At 35.9% G+C, this 21,312-nt stretch overlaps 1 protein-coding gene across 1 annotated transcript in view; it reads right to left on the reverse strand.

Moving 5' to 3' along the window:
• Elp4 (elongator acetyltransferase complex subunit 4) overlaps positions 1-21,312 on the reverse strand; it is a 216,433-nt gene that overhangs the window by 113,164 nt on the left and 81,957 nt on the right. The window contains exons 6-8 of the mRNA XM_051144289.1: positions 20,882-20,966; positions 15,593-15,778; positions 707-815 (exon numbers count right to left, since the gene is read on the reverse strand). Coding sequence (XP_051000246.1) covers positions 707-815; positions 15,593-15,778; positions 20,882-20,966 — 380 coding nt within the window. The remainder of the gene's footprint in view (positions 1-706; positions 816-15,592; positions 15,779-20,881; positions 20,967-21,312) is intronic.

Genomic DNA, 21,312 nt, shown 5'->3' on the forward strand with positions numbered 1-21,312 from the left:
TTCAGTAAGTTTATAAATAAACGCTTACAAATGATAATGTAACTTAGAACATATAAGTCAGGAGGTTCAAACTCCACCGTCAAAACCAAACCAGACTAAAACTGTAATATAGTAAAATATCCAGCCAATTCTTCCGGGTATATGTCAGGTGACAAGCTAATATGTATCCTCCTTTTAAGGTGCTAGTGGTGGGGACTGAACCCAGGGCCTTGTGAATATTGAGCAAATGCTCTACCATTGACCTACATCTCAGTCTAGGGCTAGTTTTATAACTAGCAGCTAGTTTTATAAAATATATACCTGCATGTATCACCGAAATGCTGCTACGCTTTTACAGGTTGACTATTTGCTATTCAAAATGATTACAACCAGAAGTAGTTCATAGTTTGGATCTTAAAATTAGGGATACTTGTAATATACTTATTTCAAACATGGTTAATATGCATGACTGATTTCATTGAAATGTTAAGCCATCGGCAGAACAATCCTTCAGACCTTGGGTTCGACTACTTTCAGTTATCATAATCTGCAACCGTAGTTTGACAAATGGCCGAGATAGAATACTAGCCAGGAAGGGAAAATATTTACCAGTGGAATAAAATTCACACCATGTTATAGCAGATGCTCTAATCCGACCAGGAGGATGCTTTCCGGGGTATGAGAAGCACTCAGGACACGTTCTTTTTATGGTAAATATGATGCTTACCATGATAGTCCTTATACAATGGGTTGGTTTCTCTCTCTGATCCAATAAAAGATTCCAGACCAACTACTGTATCTGATAAATTTCTCACACGAGTAGTAATTGCTTTACTCTGAAAAACATAGAATTGGAATACTCATTTTATAATTAATTACAAAATAAAACATCTACACAATACCACTATACCACCTTGAATATAAATCGTAGTGTAGATAAGAAACATTAATAAGTAAAAGTTAAAGTACTAGGGTCTGAAAAATACATGAAATAGTCTCCTAGTTGAATGTCTGATCTGCATAGGTATTCTGTGTTAATTTTAAAGAGTTGGAGGTAAGGCAATACTTGGTAGAAAGCACTGATTATTGCTCATTTGGCCTAATGAGGAAGGCTTCCCTGTTTTCCACCGGAGAACTCGGCAGACAGCGGGGTTGAAAAGAAGGGACAGCACCATGTACAGCATGGCAAGACCCCCACTGCCACAATCAGCTGGGACCAGCCTCAGCCTTGCAACAGCGCAGCTCCCGTGGCACAGAAGAAACAGCGGGAGGTCTGGCTAGGGGCTGTGACAGGGTTAGTTCTGGAGTTGTCTGTGTCCCTTTCCAGATGCGGCCTTTTGGCTCTAGAGTAACAACAAAGGCAAAGAAACTGTGACTAACACTGACCAACGGCCAACACCTTCCTCCTGAACCCAGCTCGAGATGAATCCAACAATGCTAAATAGAACAGCTTGGGAAATGTTCTGGTGCTGGATTCAAACAATACATTAGCATGGCTCTCAGCATAGAATGCCCACTTACTAAGTACTAATGACTCAAAACCACCCAGAGTTCATGGCCAGGAATGTAAAAACCTCTGACTAGCCAGCTGTTGACAACTATTTTACTTCATGGAAATTCAGTACTCCTTGTAGGGTGATAAAGCCTAAAAACTTTAATTATGTAACAATACAGGTCAGTTTTGTTTTACAGATACAGATTTGTTGAGATAAATCATTATTTGTGGAATTTTGAAACTGTCGTTTTATATACTAGCAAGATCCACTAGTTTATAAACTAATTTTAGAAGAAAAGGATGGGAGATATAAGGCAGGCAAGAAAACTGGCCTGCTTGGTTCTGTGTCTTCTGTTGGAGGGGAGACCACGAAGATTTTTGTTTTTAGAAAAGCTTTACGATGACTGCGGGTTTAGTGCTGTTCTTTTTCCTTACATGCCTTGATGAAACTGGAGAGGTAAGAGGGAACACCAAGACTATATGACTCACAGGGAAGTGCAGCTTCCAAACACTCTGCTAGAATGGCTGGTTGGCTCACGCCTTAGGCAGTGTTCGAAGCTCCTCCAGAGGAGGAGTGCGTATTGTGTGGAGGGCACGTCAGCCTCTAATCTGTGCTCTCAAAAGGAGACAGTCTTATCTTAAAGAAACTTTGAATTATGTGGACATACTATAAAATACATATAAATTTGCAAATGGTTATTTTTCCTAAGGCAATTCTTCACTCAATGGTGAGAAAATAATCCAGATTGATTCCTTACTTTCAGTGCTGTGCCACAGGGGATGGTACTGCTCCAGAAATAACAGGGGCCTCAGAGGCCAGAAACATGTTCCTCTCAATATTTCTTTAGCCAAAGACCATTATATCAAGCGCATCCAGGTTGGGTTTCAGCCAGTTATTCTTCACCCAAACAAAAATGTCTGCCAGACATTCCAACAGCTGGGAGACAGTTCACAATGAGTCAACTTGAAAATGATTCATTGTGCTGAGTACTGAACAATGTCGGGATGGGGGCGGGGTGTGGCTGCGTGGGTAGTAAAGGGTGAGGACAAGTGGGGGATGAAGAAAAGCCATGTGGTTCCCCTATCAAGAAGAATCTTGGATAATAACCAGCAGGCTCTGATCATTTCATTTTTAGTATACGTTCAACTGAGAAGAGTACTCATGTCACGGACCTTCAGATGAGCAAGCGCTTATCAAGGCTACTGACAGTATTTCTTAACCAAAAAGGTCAGATTTACTTTTATCTATAAATAAGAAAAACAGCTTTTTTTTTTTTTTTTGGTCTAAATATCTAAGTTTGTTAGAACTCAAGATCTCAGGCATATCAACTTGAGTCTTCTCAGTGATCTGATTAGTAGAACTGTAAGGTTTAAAGATGGGCTGATTGCCATTCTAATCCTTACAGTAAAAAGGTGCTGTGTATTCAAATGACTAACCCAGCACTGTTATTTCTTTTCTTTTCTTTTTTCATTTAACCCTGAGGTTAACTAACAAGCCATTAAAAGACTATAATTTTATATACATACATACATACACACACACCTACCCACACACCAATCTTTTAGGTCTTTTTAAGAAGTTTATAAGTGATAAATTATATTCACCAAAGAAAAGTAAAAAAATTCTAAATATAAAACAGCATGTACATCCTTATTTCAAAATTTCTCAGAAATGTACTAACTTATTCTTACTTAGGTCTTTCTAAGATCTATACTTGTGCCATTGTTATTAGTTGTGAACTAAATATCTATCTAAAAAGGTTTTTATGGAACTTTAGGCTAAGAAAAAAACATTTTATTATACTGTTACCATAAAAGATTTTATATTTAACAGTGACTTTTCTATTTTCTGGTAGTAAGCTAATAGCACAGCTATTCTGTAAAAGTTGGTACAGTGTAGCTAACCAGACTAATTGTGGAAGTTATAAGATATCTAAAAACATCTGTAGAATAAGAGTAATGGAAAATTATAAAAGAATAACATCTACATTTCTGACTAAGATAACTTTTATTTTTTATAATTTTTTATTATAAACACATTGAATTTCTAGCTATTTGTAGGAACATAAAAGATATGTGGGCATGAAAATGCAGTTCTTATTCCTTTTTTAAAAGATGTGATTGTTTGTGTATGCTCAAGATTCTTTTACAAAATGGTCCATTGATTTGATATTACCTTAGAGCCATGCTTATAGCAAGGCCTTACGAGTCATCATATTGAATTAATACTAAACAATCTTTTAAATAAAGATAGATGAATTTATATAAGAGAACAACAAATTAACGCATTTGGAAAACCTTTTGAAAGCATAATAATCACAATTCGGTTTGTCAGGAATACACTGTATGTAAAAGTCATCATAATATGGCTAGTGGTGCTCAGAAATCTTTAGCATAGTGACTAGAGTGGAGATCTTGACATAGAACTTACACATTTCTTATCCTTCTGGACTCTAAGCACCTTTACTCATTAGCAAAGATGTGAAACCTCCTATCCTTTAGTTGAAAATGAGGAAGTGACAGAATCTATGCATCAAGTCCTAAGACACATATTTGAACATCATTTCTATTTTAATTTTGAAATTACTAAATTAAAGTTTCAGACAAGGATTATTTAAACAAGTTAGCCATTAAAGAACTTAGCCATTATGACTAAATTAATGGCTATAGTGCATGTGTGCCATAATGGCATCACTCAAGTATGTACGATGATATTGCCACCCCTCCTCCTTGCCCATCTGGATAGGGAATCTAGGATGACTCAAAAATCCTTCTTATACTAGACAAATCTCCCTTTGCTCCTGGGTGAAAGTTGTCAGCTCTGGAAAGTAGCCAAGACATGACTAGGAGGAAAGCCAGGGGGAAGAGAGCTGGTGTCGAGGAGTTTTAAGAGGTTTCTGGCAATCTCAGATGGCGTCGTCATAAGTTGCAGAAACGGCCCTTAAAATTTCTTATTTCAGTGTAGTTCTTACTTATTTAAACGTAATGCACATCAGGTGCTGCTGCAAATAAGGCAAGTGAGACTACTCAGTTGTCAGTCATTTTATTTTCCTTTAGATTCGCAAGGACCTGGTGAGTGCTGTTTTGACTGTTTGCTTTTAAGAAATGGAAGCATAGTTTTATTTAGGATATAAAATTCATTAAAGGAATTTCAAATTCTCCAAGGCTAATTTATCTTTCAACTCTAAGCTCATAAATCTAAAGTAGGAATTTTAAGATAAAACATTCAACTAAAGTCATGTAAAGCTTCAACAACTGTTCTAACACAAGGTCTCAGCTATCAGCACTGACAAGCAACATGGGTATGTTAAACCCTGAACATTTCCTTACTTGATGATGCTAATTACCGCAACTACATAAAGAATACAATGTGCACCAGCACAGAATAATTTCTAGCAAATATTTTAACTCAAGGGTTAAAAAGTTAATTAATCAGCATTTTAATTTCCAAGTTACTTCAGAGAAATAAACTAATTGACATAAAGCACACATACATTGTCTCAAGAATAAACTCGTGACTTGCTCCATTTATACTATCTAAGAAAGATGGCAAAGGATATGGGAGAAGGGCTCTCATTTGAGGACAGCATGAGCGTCAGATCTGCACACAGCACAGTTTAGTTAAAGAGAAGGAAATATTTCAGGTCCTTTCTGTTTGACCAGGACATGATAGGAAGAGTGCACGTGCACGTAGGACTCCCACAGTCAAGCTTGGGATTCTGAACTTTTTTTGAAGAGTGTACATGGTTCTTTGTCATGAAATCCAACACTAAAGTTAGGTAAGGGGCAAATCTAGGGATATTTGAGGAAGGAAATTTTTCATATTTCTCATGTGTTCAGTTGTATCAAAATGAAGACTGTAAAACAGTGATTTTGACAATTTGTTCATTACTTTGTAGCTTAATAATATAATTTTATCTGACAAAATTATACTGACATTTTACAATATCTATTAAATTAATTGTTACAGATTTAATGCTTTTATTGAAGCGCACAGCTTATTTTAGAATATAAAAAAACTTTGTAAATAAGATAATTTAAATGGAACCTATCTCTTGCTATCATCACAGAATAACATTCATACAAGGAAGTAATAAAACAAACATTTCCCTCTAAAGCTTAAAACATTTCACAACTGAGGCAAAGGCAAATGTATTTCAGCTTAAAGAAGAAACAAGTTGTTGATTTTTTTCACATTTTACTAGGAAGAGGCAGTGAAGTGACATGTTTTGTGGGTTTTATCTATCAACTGTGTGTTCTGACTTTGTTATAAAAAGGTTGGCTCCTGATTTGCTTTAGAGCATGATTTTAGAAATACCGTTCCCTTACACTGGCAGAGGAGGTATGTACGGGCCTTGCCTTTTCTTAGCCAGTATTCTCTAAAACATTAACAGAAGATGTGCTGAAGGCTTTTAGCAATGGGATGCAGAAAATACGATTAAAAAGTAGGCTACACTAAATAATAGTCTATCATGTTCAAAGCAAATTCAGGCTTTCCCCAAAACTTTAAAGCATCTAATTTTACATTATGGAAATTAATCAGATAACTTGGCTCTTTGTGTTTAAAACTGTTTTGGGGGAGACTTTCAAGTGATGAATTCTACTTTACTTCTTTATACTTAAATCCCTTGGAATGCAATCACAGATATAACCAAAACAAAGTGTCCAGTTAATGTCTGTGCTACTGTGGCAGGTTAAAGACACTAAAGTTTAAAATCAGCTTAGAATAATACCATATTGAGCAAAAAATGATAGCCTGTCATCAGGAACAGGCAGCCACAGCCAGGTCCAGATGGGAGACTGGCTGGGGAAGGCTGAGGCAGGTGGGGAAGTGATGGGAACCTGACAGAAGACAGGAGTACTCCCTCTGCTGGCAAGGCCCTCACCTGTTTGGATTTTTAACTCATGGCTAGCTTTTCTTTCATTATTTAAGATATAAGCAATAAATTATTTAAGGTGTCTCCTTTCAGTCTTCTGTTCTAGATCTACACATTTTCAAATACCCTACTTTCAGCCTATGAATTTTTCTAGTATACAGGAATCCAATGTTTCACCAGGAAGCTTAATTATTATCTTGTAATTTAATTATATGATAAACATAAGCAAATGCAGACGTGCTTTATTATATAAGCTTTCTAAAATTAATGATGCCTTTAAGTAACACTTCTTGATATAGCTATATCTATATACACCCACATATGAATTAAATAGAAAGTCTTGGGCTATAGACTTCGCAGTGTCTTTCTCTGGCTCAGTGCAATGCTCTGTAATGAAATAATATAGAAATGAACCATATAAATCAACTATACAGGGAACAAGGAAACAGCATGTCACAGCAAAACAGCATAGACGTACAGCGCCAAACCTATCTGACAATCTAATGATCTGAACTTACAGATATTATGTACTAATATTAAGAACTAATGAGTACACAAAAAACTAGTTAAATTTTACAGAAAAATTATTCGATATTTGGTTTTCAATGTAAGTTAATAGCTTCAGCAAAAACATTTAGTAAAAATCTGTTCTAAGATTTTGGCCTACAACCAGAAGCTCCCAGAACAGGAGGGATCAGCTTTTTCACCCACTGTTCTCATCTGAATCCTGGCGTAAAAGCTACTCCAGCTCCCAGCTTTCCAGAAGGCTCCATCCCAGGAATCCTTGCCTGCCATTTGGTTTGCTGATTTTAATCTCCCAGGACTTTCTTAGTGGCTCTACTCTGCTGAACTGGCACTTGCTTCTCGAAGTGAGTTATTATTAAACCTGTAGGTCAATTGTGGCACTAACAACTCTTTGGAAGCTTTCAGCCACAGTGTACAATTTGCTGATCTAATTAAATATTAATTCTAAGTGTTACATTTTGTGGCTAAGAGCTTTTATTTTCCATCATCAGCCTGGAAGAGAAAGAGGTTACAAGGCTAATTTAATCTCTCCCTTTGTACTTCCTAACATTAAAGATTAACTGCATAGGGTATGAAAACATTATTAAAAGAGCTAGAACTCTTTATACAATAATGATGTAATTAATAGCAAAGGGCTAAAACATAACATCAGGGCATACTATTTGACCTGGTACTTAAACAGCCGGAAAAATATCACTAGTAGCGAGCACATTTTGTTTTACTATTAAGAAATAACTATCTTTTTTTCAAAGACACTAAGTGTTCTTTCTGGAAAGGTAAACATCTGAGTAAGTAAATAGAAATAATTCAAAACTCTCCATTTTCTCACAGGGATTTTTCAGATAGCTTATAACACAATGAACAAAAGACTTAATAAATTTATGTACAAAATAAATGCACAATTAAACTTCGATTTCTTTTTCAAATACAAAAAACTATGTAAAAATAGTGTAAGAGGCCCCTCCCCCATTTTGTCTTATACCCATTCCCATATATTGAGCACACAGCTGCTTCCCTGCTTCTGCTCCCAGAACAGCTATATCTGTGCCTAGACACTGATCGTCATAAAAAAGATGTGGTCCAGCAGCCAAAGGTTCCATATGCCTCAACAATGACTCACCCTCTATACCATGACACACTCCACTCTATATAACTGATGAATTTGAGCTTGGCCCTAAACAGCCCTTTAGCTAATAACCGCTAACATTACAGGACTACTTACCAACTACAATACAAAACATCATCCCAAATGCTTTAGAGAAAGTGAAGAAAAATCCCCCAAAATGATTAATTTCTTTACGTTGTATTGAATATACTTTGGTTAAACAAAACACAAGAAGGGATCTAAATGGTATTTTTCCCTTTTCAATAGGAATCTGACTGGTGATTACTACATCTTGTTACTATTTACAACATTAAGACAAAATTGTTACTATTAACTACATTAAAACAAAATGTTCTATGTACTGTTATAGATACTTTGTGTAGACAGAAACTTACAGATAAAGTGAAGTACGGAAGTTTCAGCCACGTTTGACCAAGACAATCACTTAAATGTATACGGCATGTATGATGCACACAAGCTGCGGTAGTTTTAGAATAAAAGAGATGCTGCTAATATGCATGCTGAACAGAAAACAACTGGGAACTATAGGAATCCCAACTCATAGTAAGAGAGCTGATATAATTCTATTAATTGCTATCTTAAAGAAAAAACTATATTTACAGCTTACTAGATTTATATAAAGTTACTAGAATTTGACACATATAGAATAAGATTTAAATGACGTGAATATGATTCAGTTCATTTGGAAAAAAAGAGCTCTTAAAACTTGTAAATGTGTCCTTTTCCTACAATCACTCTTGGATTAATTAAGATCTACAACAATTACAGGTCGATTATTATCTGACAAGATCTTGATTAAGAGTATTCATGAAAAAAATGATACCTAGAATATCTAGCTTAATTTATCTATTAGTAATGGACAACTATGATCAAGAGATTACTCCCAGAATTTTCATACTGAAATATTCTCCTTAATAAAGTACAGTTTTAAAGAGCATTGACAACTACATGTATCTCTGTGTGAGTATGCACACATGTGTGCAGGTGTCTGTGAACACCGGAGGTGTCAGCTGCCCCTGGAGCGGAAGCTGCAGACAGTTGTGAGCTGCCTGACACGGGAACCACGTTCAGGTTCTAAGAGCGCCGTGTGTTCTTAACTAGTTAGCCTCCAATTCTCACAGTGTCCCTTTAAAAAGAACACACACAAATCTGCTCCAATAATAATGACTATCACAACAATAACAGGTAAAAATATTTTCCAAAAATTTATAGTTATAAACAAAAATGTTTGATAATTCACCAAGTAATTATATTTAACTCTTTACATTAGTCCCTATTTATCTATTTTATTGATTTATGTAATTATCTATTTTTATTGATTTATGTACATGTACATGGGCATATGTGTGACATACTATGCATGTGGAGGCCAGGAGATAACCTGGCAGAAGCTGGTTCTCACTTTCTTCTAGGTGGACGCTGGCAATCACACTCAAATTGTCTGGCTTAGAAGCAGACACCTTTATCATCTTATTTCTTAGCTAAGAATTATTTCTTACTTATCTAAGAACCAGAGATAAATTCAGAAGACCATTGGGTTCCACTTACAAAATGCGTATTCATGATTTGTAAAGGCAGCCATGGCTTGGCATGGTTTAGCTGCCCAAATTTAGGTACTGAATGCAACATTACAGATGGCAAAGTTTCTCTACAGACAAATGTTCTACACTATTCATATCAGTGGCTTCAGAGCCAAATATATTAGTATTATTGACTAATCTGAAAAGCTGTTAATTAAGATAACAATTTAAACCTCATTCAGCATTGTAAGAGATAGGGTTCTTCCCATTTTAAAAATTAGGAAATACATTTTCTTTGGTATGAACCCATTAGCACTGCTAAGCATTATCCAGTGAGAAGCTGGGGTAAAAAACTGTAAGAGACATATCACTGGAAGACAGAAATTATGTAGTAAAAATACTGGAGACAGATATCAAGTTACCAAGTTCCAATGACAATAAATAAAAACATGCCCCAGTCTGGCTTCCCATGTGCAATCTGCTCTGAGGAAGAAAGTTTAACCAGCTGGAGCACTGACTGACGTTTTTAAGCAAATGCAAGAGATTTTCATCCTTGCATTATCACAGCTAAAGGAACATTTTTGGCTGTTTGTGTTGAAAAGTTCCTTCAAGAGCGTAGATTATGACAACCCTGAAAAATTAACAGCAAGGAAGGGTAAGTAAATATTCTTTGAAAGGAAAGCTATGGCAAAGATATAGGAAAATAACCTTCTATTTTAATACCAAGTGTGTCAGTGTTTATTTCCTGACAGTTTTAGGCCATAGTGTTTTTAATCTATAGAGAAAGAAATAGAAATCAAAGCTAACCTGTCATGGGTTGTATGAGAAGTGTACAAGCTACAGGAAATCTATTTTCTTTTAATTTTGCCAACAAAACTGTATTTGGGCACAAAACTAAGTTTTTATTTCCTAAAAAAAAAAAAAAAAAAAAACCAAACTGGTTCTCATTTTTCACAAGCACGCAGCTGTCACTGCAGGATTTTCACCATTCATATAGATTTATACATAAAAATTTGAAGTTAAAATAGTCTTGTAATTTCGTATGTAGAAGAATTTAAAGAGGGCTTAGTTCCTTTTCTTAGACATAAGCTTTTTTCAGTTCATCATAACTTTTCCTCCACAAGAGTTGGACCAGTCAAACTGTGAGAACAGGAGCATCTGCTGTTATTATCACCGAAGGCCTGTCTACTGCCCGAGTCTGAGGGACCACATGTTCGGCTGTCCTCTCATCTTGCCATCCTCACCAATTAACTATTCACATGGAGGGCTGTACACATGCTCTCGGGGGCTCTTTAACAGGCTTCTTGGCGAGTGGAACAACTACTCAGCAGGGATGTGGGAAGCGAATAATGCTGGGATCTAGGGCACTGCAGTGGCTCTGCCCATAGGCACACACAGTTCAGTATGTAACAAGAACCATAGTCAACAGAGCCATCTTCACAAACGTTTTAGGGCAGTGTCTTTGGGCCGATGTGAAACTATATTCTAGCAAGAGAGTTATGAGCAATAATACAGCTTCCTAGGGAAAACTTGAAAACTGCACATGTGTCTGAAGACATTCATAATGTTCTTGCTAAATAGTTTTGGTTCTTTTAAGCAGGTATTTATGACTCTTTTTTTATGCATTTATTTCAAAGTATACTTCTCAGCCTCTGTTGTGTTGCTATAGAAATCATTTTTAGTTCAAACAAAATAAAACATTTCAAATTTAAAGTTGTGAGCCTGAATATAAAATACTTCAAAAAAAATTTTAAAATTGTCCTTGTTCATTCTGCTTACAAGCATCATTACAACAATAAGTAAAAATCAGTTTTGAATCTATTATTTTCCCTATTTTACCTTCTCCCCCTCTTTTGTAATTTCCTTAAGTATGTGTTCCTTCCCTACAATGAAATTAAACATGGGAAGCATGCCAAAAGTACAATAAAGGGTAACTAATCATTACTGTACAAGTCTGACAGAATGCTAATAACTAAGATAAGAAACACTGATTGGCTGTTTTGCTACTCCAAGAGATGAAAATATTTTATATACCCTTAGTCTAGTGTTAATTTAAAGATGCTTAATTATATGACAAAAATTTCCAAGGATATCAAATGACATTTCTTTTTCCTGAAAGAAAACAATTATCAACACCAAAGCTCAAATATCCAACACACACACACACACACACACACACACACACACACACACACACACACACACCCCACACACTGGTGAAAAAACAAACCACCAAAAAAAAAAAAAAACCCACACACACACACAAAAAAAACCTTCAGAACAGAACAGCAATAACAAAAACCGAAGCCAAAACCACAGGCACTCATACTGTTTTTGTTTCATTCTATCTTTTACATCCCCAAGGACAGTGACTCCATCATGTTCAATATTCCATCGATACCAATCATGATGCCAGCTATATTTGAATGAATGATTGAATGAGTGAGATAAACTGCCTTTAGTCACACAATCACCATTTAAATTCTGACTTAGAGACTCCAGAAATAGTACTGGTCACGGTGGGAAAACTGGTGTTAGTCTTTGTATAGTTTAAGAAGTGTGCTAAGAAATGGACAGGCATGTGTCTGTGCTTGCCAGTCTGTCTTAAACCCAACCCATGAGAGGATACTGCCAAGTGCTTTTCATGAAAATGGTCAGGAAACTGAAGGTGTCTGTTCTCTTTCTGCTGTTAGGAGTGGCAGCCAGAGTTTCTAGCATGCATGTAGGCTCCTCCCTATGAACTGCTCTCTGTTCTCCTACTGCACTGGCATAGTGGACATTTTAGTCTTTGATAAATCTCTCTGTTCATGTGATCAATGCTGAGGGTATCTTTAAAATAGGCAGTGTTGATGATAGCTAAAATACACTGAATGCCCACTATGAGTTAATCCTTGGTATTTCTCATCATCTGAATTGTGGTGTATTTTTTGCCTCTTTTTTTTTTCTCTAATAGATGAAGAAGCTAAGACTGAGAAAATTAACAGAGAACAAGAAATTTATCAACCATCACAGTCTCCAAAAGCATGTTATCGTTTTATCATCTGATACTGCTTTGTTCTCATATTTTCCTGACTTTGATTCTATGCCAGTATCTTTATGGCATAGGCAGCACAGTACAGTGGCTAAGAAAGCAACAACTAGGGCACTGCTCAGGCCTAAGTTCTGCTGTGCATCTCGAGAGAAGACAACAGTATCTGTACATAGAGTAAGGATTACGTGAGTTACTGTCTAAAGAGAGCTTACAACAACATCTGTCCTACAGTAATCCCTCTGCACATTTCTACGAACGAAGATGTTTCAGTTTTGTATACGTACATGTTTCTAATTAGATTGGGTGTGTATGTGTGTGCACAAAGGCACACATGCCTGTGTAGAGGCTAGAGGTCAACTTTGGGTATGATTCTGTAAGCGCCAACCATCTCCCACCTTGTTTTTTGAGACAGGGTCTTTCACTGAGATCTGAGGCCTACAGCAAGTGGTGAGGATCCACTTGTCCCCTCCTCCCCAGGGCCAGGGTTACAAGTGGGCATCGCTGCAGGGTTCTGGGGATCGGACTCAGGCCTTCATGGTTACATGGCTAGCGCTTTACTGACTAAGCTACCTCTCTCACCCTGCTGATTAGGCTTCTAAGCAAAGGGCTCCAGTTCGTGTTCCGTTTTCCCCTCCAGGCTTTGAAGCTTATCAAGCATTTTATTCTGTACTTACTTATATCATGAATTGGTAAGTTACATTTGATAAATGTATTGACACAAAAACAAATGTACAGTTTTTATGACAATTGTTTTCTATAGCTCATTTGATAGAATCAGGGCGAGAAGCTTGCCACTGTGTGACAGCGTTGTGGAACTGTGTGGGAAATGAGAACTGTTTGAAAGTGGCTGGTGGTTTTACTAAGGGCACTTTCCATTCTGAGAAACACGGTCACGCTGCTTAATTTGAAACACACCACATGTCTGATTTAAGTCTTGTTATTTCTATTTCAAACTAGTATCTCTTGACACATTAAAAAGCACAAGTTTAAACAATATTGTGTACAAAGGCTTAAAAGTCTCTAAACCTTGGCTATATGTCCTTGTCGTTCAACCATCTGATTGGTCGTGTAGATCAGCTGATGTGACAGCACCTGGGAGCATTATTGCTGTCCCTGGAAAGGGAAGCTAGAGGCACCATCAGAGACATCACTGTGGCCAGGGCCTTTAAAAGCAACAATCACTCACAATAACAACAGCTTTAAGTGCTGTCTGGTTTATTTTTCCTTAAATTATTTCACAGTTTTAAAAATAATTATAAAAGTATACAGGTAAATTGTTATTTTACAATTATTTTCTTTACTTGCAGTTCTGCAAAAGGAAACATACATCCATATATTTGTCCTTTGGCAAGAATGTTTGAGGCCAGCCTGGTCTACAAACTGAGTTCAGGACAGCCAAGGCTATACAGAGAAATCCTGTCTCAGAAAAACAAAACAAAACAAAAATAAAACAGAACTTTTTGCCTAATCTTTCACACACTCTAATTTGCGATGATAATTTTCTCCTTAAGAATATTAGCCAAGAGCAAAGGTGGAATGCGAGGAGAAGAGGGAGTGGGGTAGGATCAAGCTGTAAAGTGATTAAAGACGTATGGAAAAAGGAAAGAGGTAAACTGTAGAGTTTTCCGGTGGCTGAAGAGCTATGTGATATAACTGTAAAGACAGAAGGGGCTAGAATAAGAGGAGAAACATGAGCCTTACCACTTATGAACTGGGCCACCCTGGGAAGCAGAGTGTAGGAAGAAGCATGTCACAGGGCTGTGGTAAGGACCCACCGACAGGACGGCTGTGAGAAGCCAGTGCCTCAGAAGTAGCTGCAGCCAAAACGCAGCCTACGGGGCAAGTGTGAGGAGCTGAACTTTCACCTGCAGCTTCACATCCATCATCAAAATCAACGAGCTTACCATGTGTAACCAAGCTACTACTGAAGTATTTATTTTACAATAACATGATGAACAATGAAAACATTACAAGTATGCACAGCATGTCTAACAGTGTTAGAGAGGAGTTTCGCTATAATACTTACAGATTTAAGATCATCATGATAACATAAGAATATAACATTTTTGTTATTAACATAATAAAACATAACTTACGTTTAAGAACTATCTATAAAAAGCTCATAAAGAAAACCTGTTAACCTATCATCTTCGTATGATCTAGGCCTCAATTTTTTAGTCACAGCTTGGAGATACGTTGTAGTGCTATATATAATTAATGTAACTCAACGACTTTTTTAATTATTTGTAGGTACATCAGAACAAAAATATATATGTAGTTTCAAAAATTAGATATTAGAAAAGAATTTCCAAGTGAGAATCAATCACATTAATATTACATTGTCATAATGCCACATGAAGTATAAAGGTCTGGCCTTGCCTTCATACCAGACTATAATGTAGAAGATAGTTAAGATTGCATGAAGTCACATCTTTGAGATGATAATGGCCTTTGGCAAAAATTACTGCTACTGCTGCTCATGATGGCTCACATCTATAATTCAGTCCACAGGAGGACTGTCTATGCTAGTCTGGGTGACAGATAAAAAGAGGACCAGTAAAGTTTCATAGCATGTTTACTAAATGAATAATTAGAATGATAGAAACCAGAAGGTGTTTAAAAATTAAAAGAGGAATATATTGATTCATTGAAACAGGAAAAGGACAAAATATTTAGATGAAAACAGGAAAAGATCATAAGAGAAGTCAAGACCAACGAGAGAGAAGGACAAGGGAAATGTCTAACTAAAATGGATAAAATTGGTGAAGATTTAAAATGTATTTTCAAAAGACTATTAAGAAAAAGGATGTCACAGGGTAGAAGAAAAGTTACTATAAAGTATGTTGCTAAATATTTTAAAAGAATTTTACAAACTGTTGATGAAATTAGCTAACAACAATGAACAAAATCCAGAAGATATTAAAATAGCCAATGAACACATAAAATGATGGCCAAAATCATAAGCGATGAAGGAAATAAATATTAAAGCCACATTGTTCTTCCAATTTTCCACCGAGGAAGGAAGACAGGAGGGCTTACCTGGACAAGATGTGCTGGCACTGTGATGATGCAGGCTGACAGCGAGGATCTGAGAAGGCCACGGAGAACGTAGAGGAACTTGGTAAGCCCGTGATTGTCACAGTTTTCTGTACAGCAAATGTTATCTCCCCATAATGGCGAACCAAGGTTCTGAATTCCTATTCTTAAAATGTTTTTCTGTTTTTTCTAAAAGATAGTGGGAGGAGATAAATACATAGGTGCTGTTTATTAATATAGAACTTCTTTATTTGCTAGTTCTTATGTAAATTCACAGTATCAGGAAGACAATATTGATAGATGTTGTAAAACAGAGGCAAGACAATATATAGGACATACTTTGGAGGACAAGAGTAGAAAGGAGACTAGGACAAAGCCAATCTACTACAGCAACACTGAAAACTACTCTGGATACTGGTGTAGGTGAATTGACTGACTATAGGAGTTCAAGGGCAGCCCAGAAACAAAGCAAACACAGTCTATAACAAACAGGTTTTTTTCTTTAATTTTTGGAAAATTTGAAGCTTATGACAAGAATCAAACTTAAATTTTGTCTAAATTTGAGGTGATTACTAAGAATTCTGTTTGAGAAAGTTAAAATAACAGAGAGACACTAAGTGACGTGGTGCTCACCTGTATTCCTAGTAGCTGGGAGGTAGAGGCACAGGATCACCATAAGTTCAAGGCTAGAGTAGTCTATAAAACAAGTGCCAAGGCCAGCCAGGTGTATATAGTGAGACTCTGTCTCCAAAAAGAAACAAAATAAAGAACAACAATAACAACAAAATCCTAAAATAATATAATACCAGAGGCAACAGTAGAGAAAAACCTTATTTTAAAACCTTATAAACGTATTCCTAGAATTCTAAAATTCTGCACCGCTTCCAATATTTCTTTTTTTTTAAAACTGTATTTATTCACTTTACATTCTGATTGCAGCCCCCCTCTCCTCCAGTTACCCCACCCACACACCCTTTCCCCATTCTCCCCTCTCTTTCTCCTCCTGAAGGGGAAGGCCCCCCATGGGTATCAACCCGCCCTGGCACATAAAGTTCCTGTAGGACCAGGCGCATCCTCTCCCACTGAGGCCAGACAAGGCAGCCCAGACAGAAGAAGGAATCCAAAGGGAGGTGTCAGAATCAGAGAGGGAGAGCCAGTATTTTTTGTCTATCTTTCTATAACGTGCTACGTCAGCTTTTGTTTGAAAGGTTTTTACAACTATATTTTATACTTGCCTCTAGTTCTTCCATGAAGTTGTTTTTACTGACCTTCTTTAAGTTCAATATTTTAAAGTTAGCAGATGACATTTAGAAAATACTGACATTGTAGTCAAAATAATGCTGCTCAATATGTTTTTGGAAAAGAATATTTTAAAATCGTTTTTAAAAGGCAAAGACACTTGTCAGTAAGTATTTGACAACATATGTGTTTACAAGTTCTGCTGTTTGGGTTATTCTAACTGAACAAATGTTTTGTAAATGCTTCCCTTAGCAATCCAGAAATATTTCTGGGCACAAGAAAGAGGTGTTAACAAAACATGGAATATGCAAATATTTGGAAGATCATTATTATATTTCTGATGGAATAAATAAGGTGTTCTTTCTTAAAGCCACTATTTACGATATGCGCCAGTTTAAATGAGCTTTCTAAGGAAACAGGTTCCAAAAACTTATCACTCACTGTTGCTACAAAATTGCACTAAAAAATATTAAACAATAATTACTACTACTCAATCTAGCAAATCTATTTTTCCAAAAGGGAGGACTGAATCTGTGTACTCCCTTTATAAGGAGAATTTACTGACAAAGGGTGATAGTGCAAATGAATCTAAACATTTGAAAACCTGAGAACAAAAGTAGTTAGGTAGGGGAATAAAACAGATGAAGGGTCTGGATGAAAAAGCAGGTGTAGGATTCTTCATATACAAAGTCACTTCTTGGTATCCCTAGCGACACTCATTCTAGAGACTGCTGTGGATTCCAAAATCTATGTATGTCCAAGTCCTTTATACACAGCAATCAAGTTAAGTGCATATTAACATATATCTACCCATATACTTGAAATATCCCTAGGTTAATGAATTATAATATACAGTACAATATAAACCCAACTTATAAATAGTAGCTATACTCAGTTCTGTAGAGAAACTGGGGATGGGAAAAAAATGAATATATTTAGTATAGAAGAAACGTTTTTCATCTATTTTAGTATGTTATGATCTTGGCCTGTGAAGAGTGTTTAATTTGTGTATCATGCAGAAAAAATGAAGTGAAAAGGTTCACGGGACAGATATTAGAAGAATGACTGTGAGGGGCTATAGAAGAGTCTGTGGTTCAGAATGTGTGCTGATCTTGTAGAGGAGCCAACTTTATCTGCCCAGAACCTGCATGTGTAGCTCACACCAGCTGCAATCCAGGAGATCCAATGACCTCTTCTGGCTTCTGAGGGCACCAGGCTTCCCCCCTCCCCCCTCTCTCTCACACACACACACATTAAAATGAGATACATCTTATTACAATAATTAAAAAAGGAAGTATATGTGTATGTTCCTGGCAAATTTATGTACAATATCTGTGAAAAGTAAGAAGATTTTCTTTATTATTTAGAACTTAAAGTTTATAAAAATGGTAAAAATGTAAGGCCTGTTTTGTTATTGCTAAACTTGCTATCTTATGAAAACAGGCCTATGTCAGATTCTCAATAGAGAGAACAAGGAAAAAGAAATAGGGAGTACAAAGCTGTAGACATGCCTCAATGGCACAGAACTTAGCTAGTATGTGCAAGGCCCTGGGTTCAAGTCCCAGCACCACCTTGCCAAGACAAGAAAATAAAGCGTTACTGGAAAAAGCAACAACATAAAAGGGACAGATCATATAGAGAAATGAGAATGAAATGTGACAGTAAAGGAGAGCAACGTTCATAATCTACAGATTATCTTAACACAAGGTCACTACTACCTACTACTGTAACAGAAAAAACTTGCTAAATGTGTAAAAATGCTATTAGACATGGGATAGGGAGCTATAAGTGCTTAGTGACTCTGATGTCTATTCTATACATATATACACACTAGCATAGGGAAATGGAAGAAATAAAAACATTGAATCAAATAATGAGTGAGTTATATGATCTTTAAGTCCTTAGTACACAGCACATTAGAATAAGAATGAGCGTAATACCTCAACACAGATATTTTTTAATAAATATAATGATAATTACAGCAACAAAGCTGAACATTTTGTGATACCTCAGATGTTAGTTTTAAAAATATAAAACACAGCTGATAGGTATATATTAAATAAATTTATTCCTATAAGGATATCTAACATTTAATTTAGTATGTTAAGTAAAAAAAAAAAAACAATGCTCAAATTTCATCTTTATATTTCTTAAATATCTGACATTTAAAAATTAAAAACAAATAATATTATGAAACAGTTTTAAATATTCCTACCCAAACATAGTTATAGGTGAGCTACATAATTTATTACTAAGGTTAATTATAGACTATAAAATTAATTATAATAGTCTATTCTTTATTTAGCATATCTTAACTGTTTTATCCAACTAATTCAATTTATTTGAAAGTGTACTGTATATAAAAACATCCCTTTGCAAGTAGAACTGACTTCAATGTCAGCATATTATTTTGAATTGAAAATACTGCTTCCCTTTCTTGAACTTGTCTGCAGTTTTTGAGACAGATAAATAGACCAGGGATGTAAAAGGCAACATACTGCATGATTTAGTAACTTATGAACTATGCTTTAGTTCTAATACATAGGAAGTTTACTTTTATAATGATTTATTTTGGTATGTTTATATTTAATTTGAAAATTGTAAGCACTTCTGGTATTCACTATGGAAATGTTTACCTCAATTCTGTCCAGTGTTTATGAAAGTCAACTGTTACAGGGCCTTGCATGCTCAGAGAACTGAACACACTCCATTTTATTTTTTATCAATTTTCAAGAGTAAATCAATTGTCTCTTGAAAGTGGCATGTTTTCCCACATGCAAACAAGCAAGGATTGTTTTAACATAAGGCTGCTTACTAAGGATTCTTAGGTTTGATTCTAAGGTGCTTACATACATGTACATATACTTCGCGGAGAGTAAAGCAATTCATGTTACTCTTTCACATTTTATAAATTTCTTGCTTTCAGAAGAGGTGTCATCATCCTGTAAGAGCAGCAGCTCTGCACACTGCACCATAGGAACTGTTATGACATGCCTGTTTCCATAGCTACCACCGCAAGTGGGGAAAGGTGTCTGTCAGGGACCAATTTGCCTCTCCAGATGCACACTAGCACCAAAAGAAGACATGGCACCCATAAATCTTAGCTAGGACCAAAAATTGCAGTAGTAAGGGATGAATATACCAGCGGTCACCGCAAAGGCTATGAAAAACATTAAAAGCCATCTATAGATAAATGCTCTCTAGATACACATAAATGTTTTCAGTCTGCTGTTAAACTGGCAATCAAAATCAACTTAAAAATTATAATTTTGCCATGAATAAATGGTTCAATATAGCAACTAAATTGATGAAAATTTAAAATCTATGAACTAATATCAAATGTAGAAAAAGGGGTAAAAAATTAGTTTCCACCTTCTTTGTCTTCATTAAAAATAACCATTCTGTGAAGATACATTTGTTAAAATAATGTACATATCTTAAGGCAATACAATAATAATAAAATAACACAAATTTTGTAGTGTCAAATCCAACTGAGAAAAAAATCTTTGGAAGGTAAGATGCTTAAGAATAAAATTTCTCCATTTGTTTAAACTAAGTGAAATGTCTTCAGTAGTGAGAATTTGGAGAAAGTGAAAAAAATAGGGATAAAGAGAAGAGTTATAAGACATAGCAAAAGTATATCTTTTATTCAATGAAACAATTCAAAATGTAGTAAGGCAGAAAATTTTGTGCTAATTTTTACATATAAGGCAATTTGGAACTAAGGCCTGAATGATAGAAATATGAACATTTTAAATAGAACATATGAACCCTGTAGAATAAGTAATTTAAAAACACAACTACTTATTAATCTCAGAAGCTATAAATAGCCATTTAAGGACAATTAGCATTGACAAAGCATGGGATTACTTTGTGTGAACCTTGAGAACTTAGTTAAAACTGTTAATACACATGAATACTTTCTACTCATTTACAGTTTCTGTGAAAACAAGTTGCACATTATTGATTTTTCTCAGGCTCACCAAGCCTACCCCGGAGATTTGAGACCAATCCCCTCTAGATGACTAAAAAGGGTGCTGGAAGGACTCATACCTGGGGACCAGCTCCATCAAATCCTTCAGTGTAAATGACGCTCTGAATGAAGTGAAGTAGCTTCATGTAGTCACAGGACACAGCACTGTGAGGAGAAGCGGCTCAGACACATAAACGGGCCATCACACACAAAGTCACACAGCTCTTCCTCAGCATTCAGTAACCAATTATAAATACAAATTTATTAGTGTTTAAATATGAGAAAATGCACCAAATAATGTCAACAATCCAAAATATGGAAGTCAGTCTGTAAAAAGAGAGTAAGTTACATCATCTGGTAAATTGCTCAGTTTTTGACGTTATGGGAGGATAAAAAATCTGTGGAGACTGAGATGACTTAATTATGTCAGGCTTAGTTACCTCGAAGAAAATTAATGATTTAATGAAGCAACCTAAGAGATGAAGCCACCATAGCTTTTTCAGGAGTAATC

The sequence above is a fragment of the Acomys russatus genome, chromosome 4 (genome assembly GCF_903995435.1).
Source record: "Acomys russatus chromosome 4, mAcoRus1.1, whole genome shotgun sequence".
Taxonomy (NCBI): domain Eukaryota; kingdom Metazoa; phylum Chordata; class Mammalia; order Rodentia; family Muridae; genus Acomys; species Acomys russatus.